The sequence below is a fragment of the Carya illinoinensis genome, chromosome 7 (assembly GCF_018687715.1).
Source record: "Carya illinoinensis cultivar Pawnee chromosome 7, C.illinoinensisPawnee_v1, whole genome shotgun sequence".
Classification (NCBI taxonomy): domain Eukaryota; kingdom Viridiplantae; phylum Streptophyta; class Magnoliopsida; order Fagales; family Juglandaceae; genus Carya; species Carya illinoinensis.
This window is the reverse complement of record NC_056758.1, coordinates 3,991,068-4,006,774: the sequence shown is the minus strand read 5'-3', so window position 1 is coordinate 4,006,774 and position 15,707 is coordinate 3,991,068. Positions and strand designations below refer to the sequence as shown.

At 36.6% G+C, this 15,707-nt stretch overlaps 2 protein-coding genes across 5 annotated transcripts; both read left to right on the top strand.

The window, feature by feature from the left end:
- Positions 1-1,843: 1,843 nt before the first annotated feature.
- On the top strand, positions 1,844-6,418 carry LOC122314710 (rab9 effector protein with kelch motifs-like). 2 transcript variants are annotated; one of them, XM_043130250.1, is made up of 9 exons: positions 1,844-2,311; positions 3,220-3,747; positions 3,847-3,912; positions 4,435-4,601; positions 4,676-4,832; positions 4,932-5,022; positions 5,104-5,510; positions 5,628-5,732; positions 5,835-6,418. In XM_043130250.1, exons 1-9 carry the CDS (start codon positions 2,180-2,182, stop codon positions 6,135-6,137), a joined length of 1,956 nt encoding a protein of 651 aa, XP_042986184.1. In that variant the 5' UTR covers positions 1,844-2,179; the 3' UTR covers positions 6,138-6,418. The 2 variants fall into 2 exon arrangements, with proteins under 2 accessions (XP_042986184.1, XP_042986185.1); XM_043130251.1 differs by lacking the exon at positions 1,844-2,311 and adding an exon at positions 2,615-3,020.
- Positions 6,419-8,176: 1,758 nt separating this feature from the next.
- On the top strand, positions 8,177-14,217 carry LOC122316551. Of its 3 annotated transcripts, XM_043133165.1 has the most exons (8): positions 8,454-8,659; positions 9,696-10,319; positions 10,811-11,498; positions 11,625-11,725; positions 11,826-11,915; positions 12,142-12,269; positions 13,126-13,274; positions 13,499-14,217. In XM_043133165.1, the coding sequence occupies exons 2-7, from the start codon at positions 9,729-9,731 to the stop codon at positions 13,268-13,270; spliced, it is 1,743 nt and encodes a 580-aa protein (XP_042989099.1). In that variant the 5' UTR covers positions 8,454-8,659; positions 9,696-9,728; the 3' UTR covers positions 13,271-13,274; positions 13,499-14,217. The 3 variants fall into 3 exon arrangements, with proteins under 3 accessions (XP_042989098.1, XP_042989099.1, XP_042989097.1); XM_043133164.1 differs by lacking the exons at positions 8,454-8,659; positions 13,499-14,217 and adding an exon at positions 8,177-8,447 and having other exon boundaries at positions 13,126-13,438; XM_043133163.1 differs by lacking the exon at positions 13,499-14,217 and having other exon boundaries at positions 13,126-13,438.
- Positions 14,218-15,707: the final 1,490 nt, after the last annotated feature.

The following is a 15,707-nucleotide window of genomic DNA, read 5'->3' as shown; positions in this document are numbered from 1 at the left end:
AGTTATTTTAATATAAAATACATCACTTAAATTATAAAATTTAATTTATATTTATCTATAAAATAAAATAAAATAATTTAAATATTTAATTAAATATGTTGATGAAAAGAATTGAGAATATAATTATTTATTTACTAATAGAAATAGTTGAGGAATAAAACGAAAATTGATGGAGATGATGCAGGTTGCATCAATGTTTCATTGTCCATAAGATAGATGTCTTTTCTTTTCAATTTCCCATCTGATTTTCTTCTTAATTTTTTAATAATAATAATAATAAGAGAGAGAGAGAGAGTGTTTGTTCAAGTTACAAGGGGGCGGAGGGGGGGAGAGTCACGTCACGTGAATCAAGGCAGGTCGGCAGGCACTTACCGCCAATACCTAAAAACTCTCCCGTGTTTGTCGCGTGTACTCTACGTCTCTCGAAAACACAACACTTTCGCCCTTTTTTTTCCTCATCGCATCTATCTACTCTTCCATTTTCTCGCGATATCTATCATTATTTCTAAACTTTCCTTAAAATAAATAGACTAATGCTACTATAATTAGAGGTTTAGGTTTTTCTTTTAATTTATTTTATTGTTAGTAAGTGTTTTAAAAAATAAAATAAAAATTGGCTTTTTTTAATTTAATTTTTAATTTTAAAATTTATCTTCTAAATTAAATTTTTATCACGTGAATATTATATAATATAAAAGAAATGATATTTATAGTCGTAGGACGTGCAATCTCTTTTAAAAAGTGAGTAAATATAGAATCTACATAATAAAAAAATATTAATTTTTTAATAATATATTTTACTATTTTTCAAAACGATTGCATGACACTTGTGCACTCTATATGGCTGTATGTAGAATTACTACTAAAATATTTTTATTATAAAATAAATTTTATGTATCACATTAATCATATTAATTTCTAAAATTTTTATATGGATGTAACAATTTTAATCTAAATATGTATTCACATCAAATTATATTATAGAGATATACTTTAGATATAAATAGATTATATAAAATAATTTTATAAAATGATGTGACTAGATATAAATCGTGATATATCAAATTATAAAATTACTTTTATCGTAAAATAGATTAAAAAAATTATATTAATTTATAAATTTATTTTTATATATTCACTTCGTGTTTATATACAGGAATTCTCTCTGTTATATATCTGGACTTTGGCCAAAGACGCTCATTTCTGGCTAGTGTACAGGGCCACATGGCTCATTCCATAATCTCAGATAATCAGTTTGTCGTGAAGGGAGAAACTGTAAGTGAGATCAACTTTCAAGAAGACACCCAAAACTTTTTGAGGGAAACAACGCCCATCCATTTCCCAAAACTAAGAAAGAATTTCCACAGCACAACACAAAGCCCCACACTTCCCCAAAGACCCTTGAGAAGAGACATTTCTAGATCCACATCAATAACCCACCTTGAAAATTGGGGGAGAAAGAGAGAGGAAGAGGAAACACTTCCTCACTCCCATCAATCCCAATGTCATGTTAACAATGAAAGAAAACCATGTGAGTTTTTAAAAAGGAGAAAAATTAAAAAATAAAGGAAAGCAACCTCACGCCCCTAAACCTATTCTGTCAAAAACCTCAAAACTCCCAAACACTTTCTTCATCATTTCCCACGACCCTATGCCCCCACCCTCCATCATTTTCAGCAAGACAAATGCGAAAAAGCAAAAGAAGCTGCTAATAAACAATTGACTTATAAAAATAATAATACTAATAATAATAAAAAAGAAAAGAAAAGAAAAAAAAAAAAAAAACCTCTATCACTCTCGCACAAGTCATATATACTCATGATTTTACATCACTAGTCAATGTTCTTCGAGCTTATCCAACCATGTAGTGTGTATAGTTATACTGTAATATATGTTTGTACGGCTTTTGTTAATGATTTATTTTTTATTTAGGGAGATATAAAAAATGTTCTTTTCATCACGACCTTCTGTTGTTGTTGGTTGCCACAGTGATTTGGACTTGAAAGCGCCCATCTTTTCATGTCCATTGACACTGATTGTTGATATATCACTTGGCTTGTTCATGTCCTCTTTTGACCCTTTTATTTCCATTCTCCCCTCTTCTATTTCTTCATCTTTTCCAACCACTGTGCCGAAGTTACACTAAAGTTTTGCCAAGAGAAAGAGCGTCTGTTTGGTAATGGGGTCTTTGGGAGGCGAAACTGCAAAGAAGAAGGCAATGTGGCTTTATCCAAAGGTTTTGGGATCCAATCCTTCCGAGAGATGGGGGCACTCAGCTTGTTGTTCTCAAGGGGTTGTTTACATCTTTGGGGTATGCATAATTTTCTTGATGAAGGAAAATTTATTTTTCTCCTATTTTCCTTAAAAATATATTGATATACGATGATGTACTTTTCAGCTTCGTCTTCTTTAATTATGGTTTGTGGTGCCTCTCATGGTTTCATTCCTTAGAAATTCTGCCTTAATATTGCAGATATGGTTTCCTGTGAGCAGTTGTTCTGTTATAACAAGTAGTTTTTTTTTTTTTTTTTAAATCCCCATGTCGTGTGCTTATTTAATGGTATTTTCGTTTGGATGCTTCTACTCTCTCTGTTTTTCTTTTTCTTTTTCTTTTTTGAATTCTGAACGGAGCTATCTTGGGCTAAGGAGACATACACTTTCTTAACCAGATACTGCAGCTTCCTAAATATATCTTCGTTTGTGTCTTGCTGGAGAATATCGACTGAATTTGTCTGGGTTTAGTTTCTCTATTTGTTCGGACGGTTTAGTTATGTGGTAGAATGGAAATTATATTTTTGCTTTCTTGAAGTAGCAAAGATGTTTCATTTTCATTTGTTGTTCTCTTTGCCTTCATTTTTCTTGCATCTAATTATTTCCCTTTTCCTGTGATTTCTCCTTGGAGTTTGATAAACCATTCCCGTAGATTTCCTCTGGTGGCAGTATGTCCGAAACATTGAGCTATACTCTTCGGGAATCATTTACAGAATAAAAAATCCATTACTTGCTTGGACTTTAAAATCGTAAATACCTATCTATTTGATAAAGCATAATCTAGCATTTCACTTTACTGTTTGCTAGTTCTAATCTACTGAAATTGATGTCATCCGGTCACCTTGACAACTGGAGTTAGATCCTTTTAGAACTACCTTTGTTGCTCGGCAACTTTTGTTCCCGATGGAAAATCCAGATTGATTTATTCTCTTTGACAAACCATTTCAGGGATGTTGCGGGGGTTTACATTTCAGTGATGTCCTCGTGCTACATCTGGATTCAATGGTTTGGAACACTCTCATAACTACGGGTCAAGGGCCTGGCCCAAGAGACAGCCACAGTGCTGTTCTTGTGGGGCACAGGATGATAGTTTTTGGTGGTACAAATGGTTCTAAGAAGGTGAACGATCTTCATGTACTAGATCTTGTGACCAACGAGTGGATCCGGCCTGAATGTGAAGGGACTCCACCATCTCCTCGTGAAAGTCATACGGCCACGATAGTTGGAGATGACAAAATAGTTATATTTGGGGGTAGTGGAGAGGGTGAAGCTAATTACTTGAATGATTTACATGTTCTAGACCTCAAGACTATGAAATGGACTTCCCCTGAGGTGCAGGGTGATGTCCCTGTCCCTAGGGACAGTCATAGTGCTGTTTCAATTGGTAACAAGCTCTTCGTTTATGGTGGGGATCGTGGTGATCGTTATCATGGTGATGTTGATATGCTTGATATGGAGACATTGACTTGGTCAAGGGTATAAGCTTCCCCTCACCATTGTCTCATGTTTTAAGTACTTCACTGATGTTGTTTTAAATAAATGGAAGAGATCTAATTGTTTCATTTTTCTCATCAGTTGGCTGTTCAAGGATCTTCACCAGGTGTGAGAGCAGGTCATGCTGCTGTGAATGTTAGGACAAAGGCAAGTCACCTTACTAACATGTAATACTATAAAAATAAGGGGACGTAGACCCTGCGTAGAGTCAAAATCATTCCATCTAGTTTCACATTGTTAAGGAAGTGAGACTCAGCACTAATCTGCAGTTAGATTTTTGTCCATCTTTCATCTGCTATTTTGGTGTTTACTCCACCTCTTTTGTTGGAGGATGATATACATACCCAGTTGAGATATGATATGATTGCATCATGGACAACAGTTCTCTGTGTTACTGTATTTTGAATACTGACATGGCGAATTGAGATTATGTAAATAACATAATTGAGATACTGAATGTATGCACCAATGTAGTCTTTACATTGCTGTTATTTCAGGGAAATTTTGAAGATGTAAAATATACAAGATGGCAAACATAGATTTCTTGTGGCTAATTATGAATTGATTTTTGCATAGTGATATTTTTTTATTTATAAGTAGCATGGTGATATTTGAGATCTCATCATTTTCTGAAAGGACAGAGGTCCCTGAGCTCTTCATGATTTGCAGGTCTATGTCATTGGAGGTGTTGGAGACAAACATTATTACAATGATGTTTGGGTCCTAGATGTGAGTACTTGTTCATGGACTCAGCTTGGCATATGTGGCCAACAACCACAAGGCCGCTTTTCTCATACGGCTGTTCTTACAGACTCGGACATTGCCATTTATGGAGGGTAAGTTCCATCAGCAAACGATTGAGCTTAACATTTATGCATAATGTCCTCAAAATTCATTGTTTCATTTTCAGGTGTGGGGAGGATGAGCGTCCCCTAAACGAATTCTTAGTCTTGCAGCTTGGAGCAGAGCACCCTAATGGCCGATATAACGTTTCCATGTGCAAAATTTTTGGAAACCACTGGAATCAAGAAAAGAGAAGCTACCCTAGAGAAACAGACAATAACCTGGTACATTCACAAAGCTTTCTATGGATATGCAAAAATCCACTTCTTACTTATGACACTTTAATTTAAATGGAGAAGCTTATAAATCATGCTTTGGGACAGAAAAATGTGCTCATGGGGAATAATATAGCAGTAAGAAAGAGAGCTCATGAACCAGAATCAGAGACAAAGCAATGTTTTGGCTTTAGTTCAGGTTTGTTTTGAAAATCATTGTATGTTTGCCTCTCAAGTAGGCATGAAGATTTATGATAAGAGTTTCTTCATTATCATTTAGATACATTGCATCCAAAGAGAAGAAGAACTGCCAGTTCAAAGGCATGGGAGGTTGAATTAGAGCAAGAAGAGCATTCTCTTTCACTTTCTCAGCATTCATCTCCCTCACAATCTGATCAAGAACAGGCCTCACTTAAGAAATCTGCAGATTCCATCTCAACCTCTCATGGATTTCATTTGTTTAAGCAAATTCCAAGCAATTACCAGTCTAACAACAGTCCTGCAAGTAAACAGAAAGGGCTTGGAAGTATGGCCCGAAGAACTCAACAGGATGTTCAATTTCTAGGAGAACATCAAAACCAGCTAAATCTGGAAACGCGTCTTCATGTTGTTCCTACAGGTAGACCAGGAGCCCAATATTCAGCAGTAGGGCAGAAATCATTGGAAGGAGGGCCTGTTCAAAACCTGGTAAGTGGCGGTTATCCCAGGATCTCTTTGAACACATTTTCAATTGGCACTTCCTTCATTTATACCTCTACCATTTACATTTGTTCATGCCATCGAATTTTTCCATTTACCCCTTAGATTGGTGCGGAGGTCCGAGGCAAAGTTGATGGAGCATTCGATTCAGGTCTCCTGATGACTGCAACAATTAATGGGAAAACTTTTAGAGGAGTATTGTTTGCACCAGTAAGTGTCAAAACCTTTCAAGGACAAGTACCGCCAGACTTTAATCTGTGGTAATCTGTGGAAAGTAGAAGTTCCTTATGCAACTAAACTTTTCTTGACCAGGCACCTGGAGTTGTTGCAAGAGGGGCAATTCTTGCACAAGATACTTCACCTATGATAAACCAGATTGCGGTTGCTCAACCATTTCCAAACTCAAACCATGCAGAACCCTTCAAGTCCTTGCAGCAGCCAATAAAATATCCCATGCCAGAGTCCAGTCATAGCTTCCAGCAAGCTCAAGTGACTCGACCATATCCAGTCATGAGAGCTGCTTCATCTCCAGCCAAAGAGCCAAAGCTCAGAAGTGATCTTCAAGGTGTGGTTCTAACACTAGGAGGACCTGGAAGTGGCCATGGCAGATCATAAACGCATCAGAACTCCAAAATCAAGATGGATATCTGGTCCATATACTAGAATAAAATTTTGTAAATTTTTATATAGAATCACTCTTTTTTCCGTTTGTTTAATTAATGGTTTCAGTTTCAGGCTTTCGGGTTAGGTAAGTTAGTTGGTCCCCTCCCCCTGTATCAACCATCGGCCTAGATGTTTTCTTTGTTAATGTAATGTTAAAAGAGTTAAAAGACTTCCTTCCTAATGCTGTTCCTTTTTGTTGTTAGTGATGAAATCAAAAAGATCATCTTTTAGAAGTCTAAACTGCCTCATTTTCAGGTTCTGCCCCTACTTTCTTTTTTCTTGTCATAAATTTATCATTTCCTATTATAAATATTTTAAGTAAATTTTTATTTGATAATAAGAAGGGAGGCTATTGAAAGATGAGTTCTGTGATTTATAGTCATTTTTACGTACTTTATTAATATGATTAGCAAAAATAATTATTTTATATTAAAAAAAAAGTGACGTAACTAATCACATTAATAGAATACTTAAAAGAGAATACAAAAGTTGTTAAAATTTTTCTTGAAAGATATACAATTGATTTTTTTTTTTTAAATCAAAGTAATTTTTATCTAAAAGAACTTTATCAAAAGATTATAAAATAACAGAAACTATTGAAAATTGGGTCCTATATCTTATAGATTGATCATTTGGTACCCTTAAAAATTAAATATTAGCGATTGTGAAATATAAAATTATGAATTATTAAAATATACACACTATTTTTTTAAAAAAAAAAAATCATATAGTCTAGAAAACTAATGATTATATAATCATGAAAAAAAAATCAAAATCAAAATCAAAATCAAAAAACTCACATTTTGAGCAATTCTTTTTTAAATGGTAGCAATTAAAAATTTCCAAAAAAAAAAAAATGGTAGGAATAGGACGGAAAACGAGGTGGGTTGATTCCCCGCTGCTGCAAAAACAGTGAGGGTGGGTCCCAGGAGAAGTACTAAGATCTTGGTGGGTGACGTGTGTGTCTGTGAGAAACAGCTCCCGTGCATCGCGCGCGACGCTGTCGTTGTGTCCTTTCTCCCGGAAGGCAGAGGTAAGCCAAAAGCGTTGCTGTCAGCCGTCCGATCTGTCTTACACGTCATCCCACAACCCACGTGGGCCTCCCCGACTTCTTCGTTTGCAGTTTTTCCGAGACCAGGGTGCCGTTTCTGTTCCTGATAAGCCAAACCCACAATTTTATTTATTTTTATTAATAAATAAATAATAATAATCCTTTTTTATTACTTTTTAACTAATAAATAATATTAAATAAATATTCGAAAAGTAACAAAATAAATGTGAAAGAGATGGATAGATTGGGAGGGAGATTGTGAAGTGAGAGGAGTCTTTCCAATGTCTCCCGTCTTGTCAGAGAGATGTGTCATTTGGGACAAGACCCCTCTCCTGACGTTGGTTGCGTCATCCACGTAGCCTCTCTGACCTGTCCCATTCCAGACCAGATTCCTATTCGTCCGTCAATTTGGCCCCACCGACCTAACACTGCCACGCGTCATTTTCTGCTTTTTAGTCCTCTTTATACTCTCCGTCTCCATTATTTGGTATCCCAATTATTATTATTATTTTTATATTTTTTATTTTTTGCTTCGGCCTTCTTGTCTTTGGGGCCAGGATATTTGGGCCATGCTCGGTGTATTTTGAGCTACTGGGTAACTTGGGGCCCAATTAGTATGAAGCTCAAATTGGGTCTAAATGGGCTTCATTTCAGTGATTTTAAAAATTTCCGCTTCATTGATTTTATTTTGTTATGTTTTTCACTGAGGTGACAAAAGTTTAAATCATTTTTTTTATATTATAATATTATTGATTAATTATTAAATTCTTAATTAAAAATTTATTTTAAAATTGATAAATAATATCATATCAAGCTAATAGAATTACGATATTAAGAGTTATCCACAAATAGTGTAGTTTTTCATATTAAATATTATAAAACTTGACGCATCAGTTTGCTCAAATGTGATGTCGTCGTCATAGGTGAGTCGTGTGTACAAGGAACCAGTAGACCAGTATAGAGGACCAAAAAGGCAAAAACGGAGAAATATCAGCTGAGAACAGAGGATGACATGCACTAGGAATGCGTACAAAGCACTCACCTGCATCGCCCAAAAGCTCAGAACAAGGGGTTCAAAGTTAGAGAGAGAAACTAGAGGGGGATTGGGGGACCCTATCAACAACAAAGACAGCAATATGATAGGCTACAAGGTGGTGACCCAACAAAAGCACTTTAAGCACAGCACCAGTGGTTCTGGAACTGTAGCGAAGGTAATGAGCTTCCTGGCTCCTCACCCTAGCTCTAACATGGTAACCCATGTATATATGTCCAATCACACCCCAACACCTGGCTGAAATATCCAGCCTTCTTTTGAATTATACTCTCTCTCTCTCTCTCTCTCTCTCTCTCTCTCTCGTGTCTCTGGGGTTCAGCCTTTCCTTGATGATGTTCTAGAGTAGGTCGTTGTTTTTACCCACAAAAGGTATAAAGCCCTTTCTTCGTGATTTACTTGATGTTCAATTTTTATTTTATTTTTTAGTTTTTCACGTGTGCATATATGGTTTTGGTTTGTTTGCAAGGTGTTTTCAACTGGGTTTTCCTTAAAGTTATGTTCCTTTTTTTTTTTTTTTTTTGCCTTTTTTGTGTGTGGCAATTTCGTGGTTGGTTTATGGATGTGTTCGCTTTCTGCACCATTTATTTTTCAAATAAGTGATGTTTTCTTAAGTGGTCATAGAGATTTTTTTAGACGAGTTTTATGTAGTGGAATATATTATGTTTTTTGACTCGATAGTTGGTTTTCTTACAATCGAAGGAATTCATTTGGTATTACATACTAAAGAATTTTAAAAAAAAAAAAGGATTGATTTTGGTGTTTGTGATTTCCTTTGGTGATTCATAAAATCTTTTAGCCTTTTTGCGTCTGGGATCTTTGTGATTCATTGGGATTTCTCGACTGCATTCAATTTTTGCCTCCCGAAGCCTGATCTATAAATCAATTTGGAAATAGTTTGTTGAGTTTATATGCAAACCAGTTTTTGTTGGTTTATGGTTTGTAAGAAACTACTCACAGAAAAGAATGGTATTCTTGTGATCTTTTGTTGTTGCATGGCTCTGCCTATTTTCCGTGTGGTGTAGTGTAGCCGCAGCTATAAACACATTTGTGATCTATTTGGTTCCTTAGAAAGTCTAGGAATAGGAAGAAACTAAACGTATTTATTTTAGTTCTCTCAATACGTTGAAGTGGAAAAAAAAAATCAATTAGTTTATTGGTTTTGTTGCGGTGGGTGTTTCAGCTTGTGGAAACCAGCGCTTGTAGAAAATTATGCTTAGAACTTATTTTCTTTTATTCACATAATTCTCTCATGTATATAATCGGAAGCAGAGGGAACGTTGTGTTTAGCAAATATTGGTACAAATAATTGAAATTCTTCATTTTTTTGGTGAATTGTTGCCTATCATTTGGGTTTAGCCCTTTTAACTTATTCAGGTTTCTTAGTCCTCTTTTTTGAAAATTACAGTAGCAATTGGCTGTGGTTGCTTTTTTTACCATCATGGAAGGTTTTGGAAGTTTTGGGGTCAGTGATAAAAACAGTGCTGTGAGGAAGAAAAGGAGTAATACATCCCACCGTCCCAGGAATGATTCACAGATGCCTTCAGATTACCGTGACATTTCATCCTTGTCAAGTGGTGAAAATAATGGTTATGCTTCATTTTCTCATAAGAAAGAAATCAATTTGAACCAATGCAGCACAAGGCCTTTATCTATTAATATTGCTGAGGTAGAATCTTGCCGGAATGAAGATGGAGGCGGATTTGGAGAATCTGATGAAGGTTCCTTTAATGGTTCTTTTCGAGGAAGTAATGAACAAGTACACAGTGTGGTTGATTCCAAAAGACACAGTGAAGGTGTCCTTGCGCCAGCTGATTGGAAGGGCACAAGCAAGATGGAGCTCATTGGAGCTGTTTCAGATGGTTTAGAATACGAAAACAAAGTGAAAAAGGTTAAGATTAAAGTTGGTGGTGCTACACGTACAATTCACGCAAAATCAATATCAGATGGTGCATCGGGTGTTGGATCTTATTCTACAAAAGCTTCTCGCATTTCAGATGCCCCTTCGCTGCGGCCAAAGTTGATTGGTCAGGTATCAAGGAGTATTAGCATATTTTTCAAAATTTATCAAATCTGCACCCATAGTATGCAACATGTTTTGTTTCATATCCATGGTATTGCAAAATTGAGGATATGAATGGGCTCACTATATGAGCTGGGTAGCTATATGTTACTTGCGTTTTCATTACTGCACATAATAAATCAGAATATATATGCAAAAAAAAAAATTTGAAATTAGATTTTATGTAGAACTTTTCTAGATGTGGATGCATGCAAAGTATAAAAAGCTCCAATGGATTTTGCTCTGCCTTTAACTGCTAGAAATTTCTTTTGTTATTTCCTGAGGGTGTCTAGTAATTAATGTTTCTTTTTCCCTTCCATTTTAGTCAACCAGTGACATTATGTGATCTGACCGCTTTCTATTTTCTGTGACCAATTATGCAACACTGTTTTGTAGTCCAATTCTGAGATTGGGTAGACATCCAAATGAGACTATCTATCTCGTGTATATATTTGTTGCAGGATAATTCCGATGAGAATCGTTCTTTTACTTCAGATAAGGGGAATGGCTTACGAGGGGTTCCTTGGAGGGATTTCTCCAAATATGGTTTTAATGTGGGAAAACCTGATTCTTCAAGGAGTAGGATACCTGAAGGAAATAATTCGACTAACCAAGCTGATAAGTATGAGCCCATTCGCAAAAGCAAACGGATCTTCAAGAGACGCGTTTCAATTGAAGCACTTGCCGCTGGAGATGACGATGATGACGAGATTAGATACCTTGAAAAACTCAAAACATCCAAGGCTACCAGTGATTACATTGTGGAGGATGAAGATGATGAGGAAGGAGGGAGTAGGAAGCAGAGGAAGATATCAAGGGTGTTGAAGAGTAATTTTGATGGCCGACTAAATGTTGATGGGGGAGGAGATCTCTCATCAAGATCAGGCAAGGAGGGTAAAAAGACTCGATCAGGGAGGGTATTTAAAGATACTGATTATGTAGAAGAGGAAGAGCCAATCTCAGATAGTGATACCAATACTGATAAGAAGAAACCAAAAATAGAGTTTGCTGATTTATTGGGAGATAATAAGAAGGAAATGACAGTCACTACACGTCAGCAGGCTCTTCGAACTGTCAAAGACGTCTCTACCAGTATCAGTGCTAGTCTAATTGAGTTTCCAAATGGCTTGCCTCCTGCTCCACCCAGGAGTAAGTAGTTTTTTTGCTGTGTGCTTTTTATTTCTTGTCATTTTTATAGCTATCTTCTGTTGGTTTATTGCGAAAACTTCTTTCCATTTATATTGATGTTTTTCATTTCCCTTTTTATGGTGACAGAGCAAAAAGAGAAACTTTCTGAAGTGGAGCAGCAGTTGAAGAGAGCGGAGGCTCTTCAGAGACGTAGGATGCAGGTGGAGAAGGCAGCTAGGGAATCTGAGGTCTAGCCCCTTCCTTTTCTGATATTCTCTTTGGTCTTGTGAATTGCAAAATGTTGGGAGTAATCTAAAGTGTTTTCTTTTCCTTTTGACTGAATTTCAGGCCGAGGCTATTAGAAAAATCCTTGGCCAAGACTCGAGTAGGAAGAAGCGGGAAGATAAGGTGAAGAAACGCCAAGAAGAATTGGCACAGGTAGCAAGTCATGCACGAGTGCATTCATTCTTAATATTGGGCCTATGTTTTTTACTTTTTTGTTTTTTATTTTCTTGTACACTGCTACTTCTTCTTTTTTTAATCAAAGGAAGTATTTGTGCACCAATATATATATATATAAAAGAAAAAAAGAAAAAAAAAAAAAAAAAAGGATCTTGTTATGGAGCATAACTCTCAATCCTTGCATTCTTATAATTGTATACAGGAGAAGGCCGCAAACTCTATGGTACTTGCATCGGACTCTGTTAGATGGATCATGGGTCCATCAGGAACAGTCGTTACATTCCCCACCAACATTGGCTTGCCGACCATATTTGATTCCAAGCCTTGCAGGTAAAGCACTTCTTTGTATGACAGTTTATTTAAGCAGACATTTAAATCATATTCTAAAACTTTGTTGAAACAGACTTGTGATTATCATGCCATGTATTAATTTCCTTTGTTCTATCAACCTTCAAATTGGTACATTATTTTTCCTGAATGATTGTTTAGTAGGGGCAGGTTATTTTGTTGAAATCAAAACTGCCATTATAACTTGTGCTTCGTTGTTGCCTTCTGATTTCAACAGACTTGTTGAAATCTAGTAACAAGTAAAAGAAGTTTCTCCTCTTTATCAGGAGTAGTTGCTGGAGCTTGTCAGGGTGTAGCCTAGTTGTCAAAGGGTGGGTTTGAGATGAGCTATACTCACTCATCTTGGGTTTGATTCTTCACTGAGTTCCCCTAGATTATGATTACTTGATTCACAGTTCTGATGGGGAGGGTTGTGTATGTGGGATGAGTACTTATCAGGTACTCCCGAGTATAAACACACGGTACTCTCATCTCATCCTATCATAGGATGCAATATCAATTAAGGTAATTTTAGTTACATAGCATATTGTGATAGGATGAGAGTACCACGTCATCCATACACTTGGAATATCTAATAATTCTCCATCTAGGATATACTTCACAAGGGTGGTTTTTATTTTTATTTTTTACAAGTGGATCCTAAGAATCATAAAATAAATAATAATAATAATAATAATAATAAAAGGGCTCACTGTTGCCAGAGGTTAGTTTTGTTGAAGTTGCTTTCAAGCACATCGACATTCAAACAACCAGCTAGATTAGTACTATGCTTTGTTAGTCTTTACACTAACCTCCACGACAGCTGCTGATTTGGTTTTTTCTCTTACGCGGATGTCAGTTACCCCCCTCCCCGTGAGAAATGCGCTGGGCCATCTTGCACAAACCCATACAAGTACCGGGATTCCAAGTCGAAGCTCCCCTTATGCAGTCTCCAGTGCTACAAGGCAATAAATGAAAAGATGCAGCCTTTAACTGCCTGCTAGTCAGGTGAATTTGGCTATATAGAGCTAATGCCTGTGGGTAGTCCTGCACACCATTATTTGTATCTTGAAATTTAGAGTCAATCCCTTGACCGGAAGCTGTTTATAATTACCGTCAATAACTGATCCGAGTTTTTGTATGTATATGAAAGAGTAGTATTCCTTGAGCTATTTTTTCTTTTCTATTTTCCTCTTTTTTTTCATTATTTTTTCTGTATCATTTTGGACTAGACGAAGCATAGAAAAGGTTACGGGCAAATGAATGGTTGGTAAATTTTTCTTAAGACACAGAACGAAGTCCCACAAATGGCGAGAGATTTCCTTGCTCTAGTTGGTGCTCACGCGGATGACGCGAGTAATGTGCTGGAAAGCTGCGGTGTGCTGACACTTGGTGGGCGTCATCATCATGTTCCTCTGTGTTATATCAATGGTCATCTTTGCTTGTGGTGATGATAACTCCACTAAACCTCAAAAGCGGGATGCAGCCATCATGGTGGTGGTCATCGCGATGGCAGCCATCACTGTGATGATGGTGGGTGGAGGCGGTGGTAGAGGGAATTAAGAATTATTAGATAATTTATTATTAGAGAAGTGCTAAAGTCATAAAGAGGTTTTACAAAAGTAAAATCATAAATTGATATAGTTTCATATGATGTTAGATCTATTTTATAATAAAATTAGTTTTACAATCTAACATATCATATGAAATCACGTCAGCTTGTGAAATTATTTTTGTGAGATCTTTTTATGCATAAAGTATTTCTCTTCTTGTTATGCGAAATGTGTTTTCTTATCTTAAACTTATGTGAAATGTATTGTACTCTAATAGCTTTTTGTTCAAGTGATTGTAATAAGATCCCAGTGGGATTTTTAGCAAGAAAAGGAATGGAAATATATTGTAAAACAGATATGATAATTCAAGGAATCCAAGAACCTCCAAGTTTGGCAAATGCCTATGTAATTCATTCATGATTCTATTTGTAGAACATTTTAAAAGCATATCTTACTGTTAGGGAAAAGTCAATAATACCCTTACTGGGCTAAGATACTACATATATACTAAGGCTAACTCTACCATTAACATAAGCCCATAACGATTAACCTATAACCAATTCAGATCTCACCACACAACCCATGGCCCACGACAGAACTAGCAAACACTAATGTAACGGTACGTCATCTGAACCAAATCCTTCATCTTAACTAAGTCCTTCAATTAGCATGCTAGAGGGTAGAAAAAACCCTAGGTCCATAACAAGTGCCTCTCCCTCAAAAGACCTTGCCCATAAAGTTGAGATACTGCCGGAGCAAGTGCTCGATCGAAATCCATGTCGAGTTCCCCTTATGCATTTTACTAGAAGCTCGATTAAATGTTGATTCTTGGATTTTGACATTCTTCGTTATAGGATCTACTTTGGCTCGTAACGCAAAGCTCCATGAGGGTCAACTGGAGGCAACCCTATTGTGGCTACCACCGGCGGTCCCAGATGCTTCTTGAGACACGACACATGGAACACGAGGTGGACCATAGAGCCTACCGGCAACTCTAACCTATAAGTCATTATCCTAATCTGTTGTACTACCTTGAAAAGACCAAAGAATCAAGGAGAAAGTTTCAAGTTTTGACGGCAGCAACACTATGTATATATGTCGGGAGTCTGAAGCATAACATGTCTCCTTCAAAAAATTCTTGAATAGTGTGCTTGAGATCATAATGCCTTTTCATCATTGCTTAGGCTACTGTTAGGTTTTTCTTTAGGATATCTTGTCCCTTGTTTTGAGCTCAGAGTCAATGTAGAATGCTTGCCACCTACTGTAGGAGGTGGGTGGGAGAAACCCGTAAAGTATCTCAATAGGGGTTAGCTTAGTGGAAGAGAGGAGGTTAGTATTGTAACACCACTTTCCCCATGGCAACCAATCCAACCATTCCTTGGAACAATAGCTAACAAAGCATCTAAGGTATTGTTGAATACCTCGGTTCACCACCTTTGTCTGCCCATCAAACTGAGGATGATAGGCAGAGCTATATGCTAGTTCAGTCTCGTGTAACCTGAACATCTCCTTCCAAAATGAGTTTGTAAAGGTGATATCGCTATTAGATATGATAGTGGAAGGCATGCCATGTAGTTTGAAAACATGTGAGATGAAAAGTTTGGCCATTGTTGCTGTTGTGTAGGGATAGAAGAGAGGAACAAAGTGAGCATACTTTGTGAGATGATCTACCACCACCAAAACCATTGTAAATCCCTTGGATGGAAGTAGGGACTCGATGAAGTCCATTGAAATGTTTGTCCAACTCCTATAGGGAATGAGAAGAGGCTACAATAGATTAGCGGGATGCAAATTTTCAAACTTGCACTTCTAACAAGTGGGACACTCCCTAATGTAAGACTTGATATTTTTCTTCATCCTTTATCAGTAAAAATCAGATTTGGTCTTG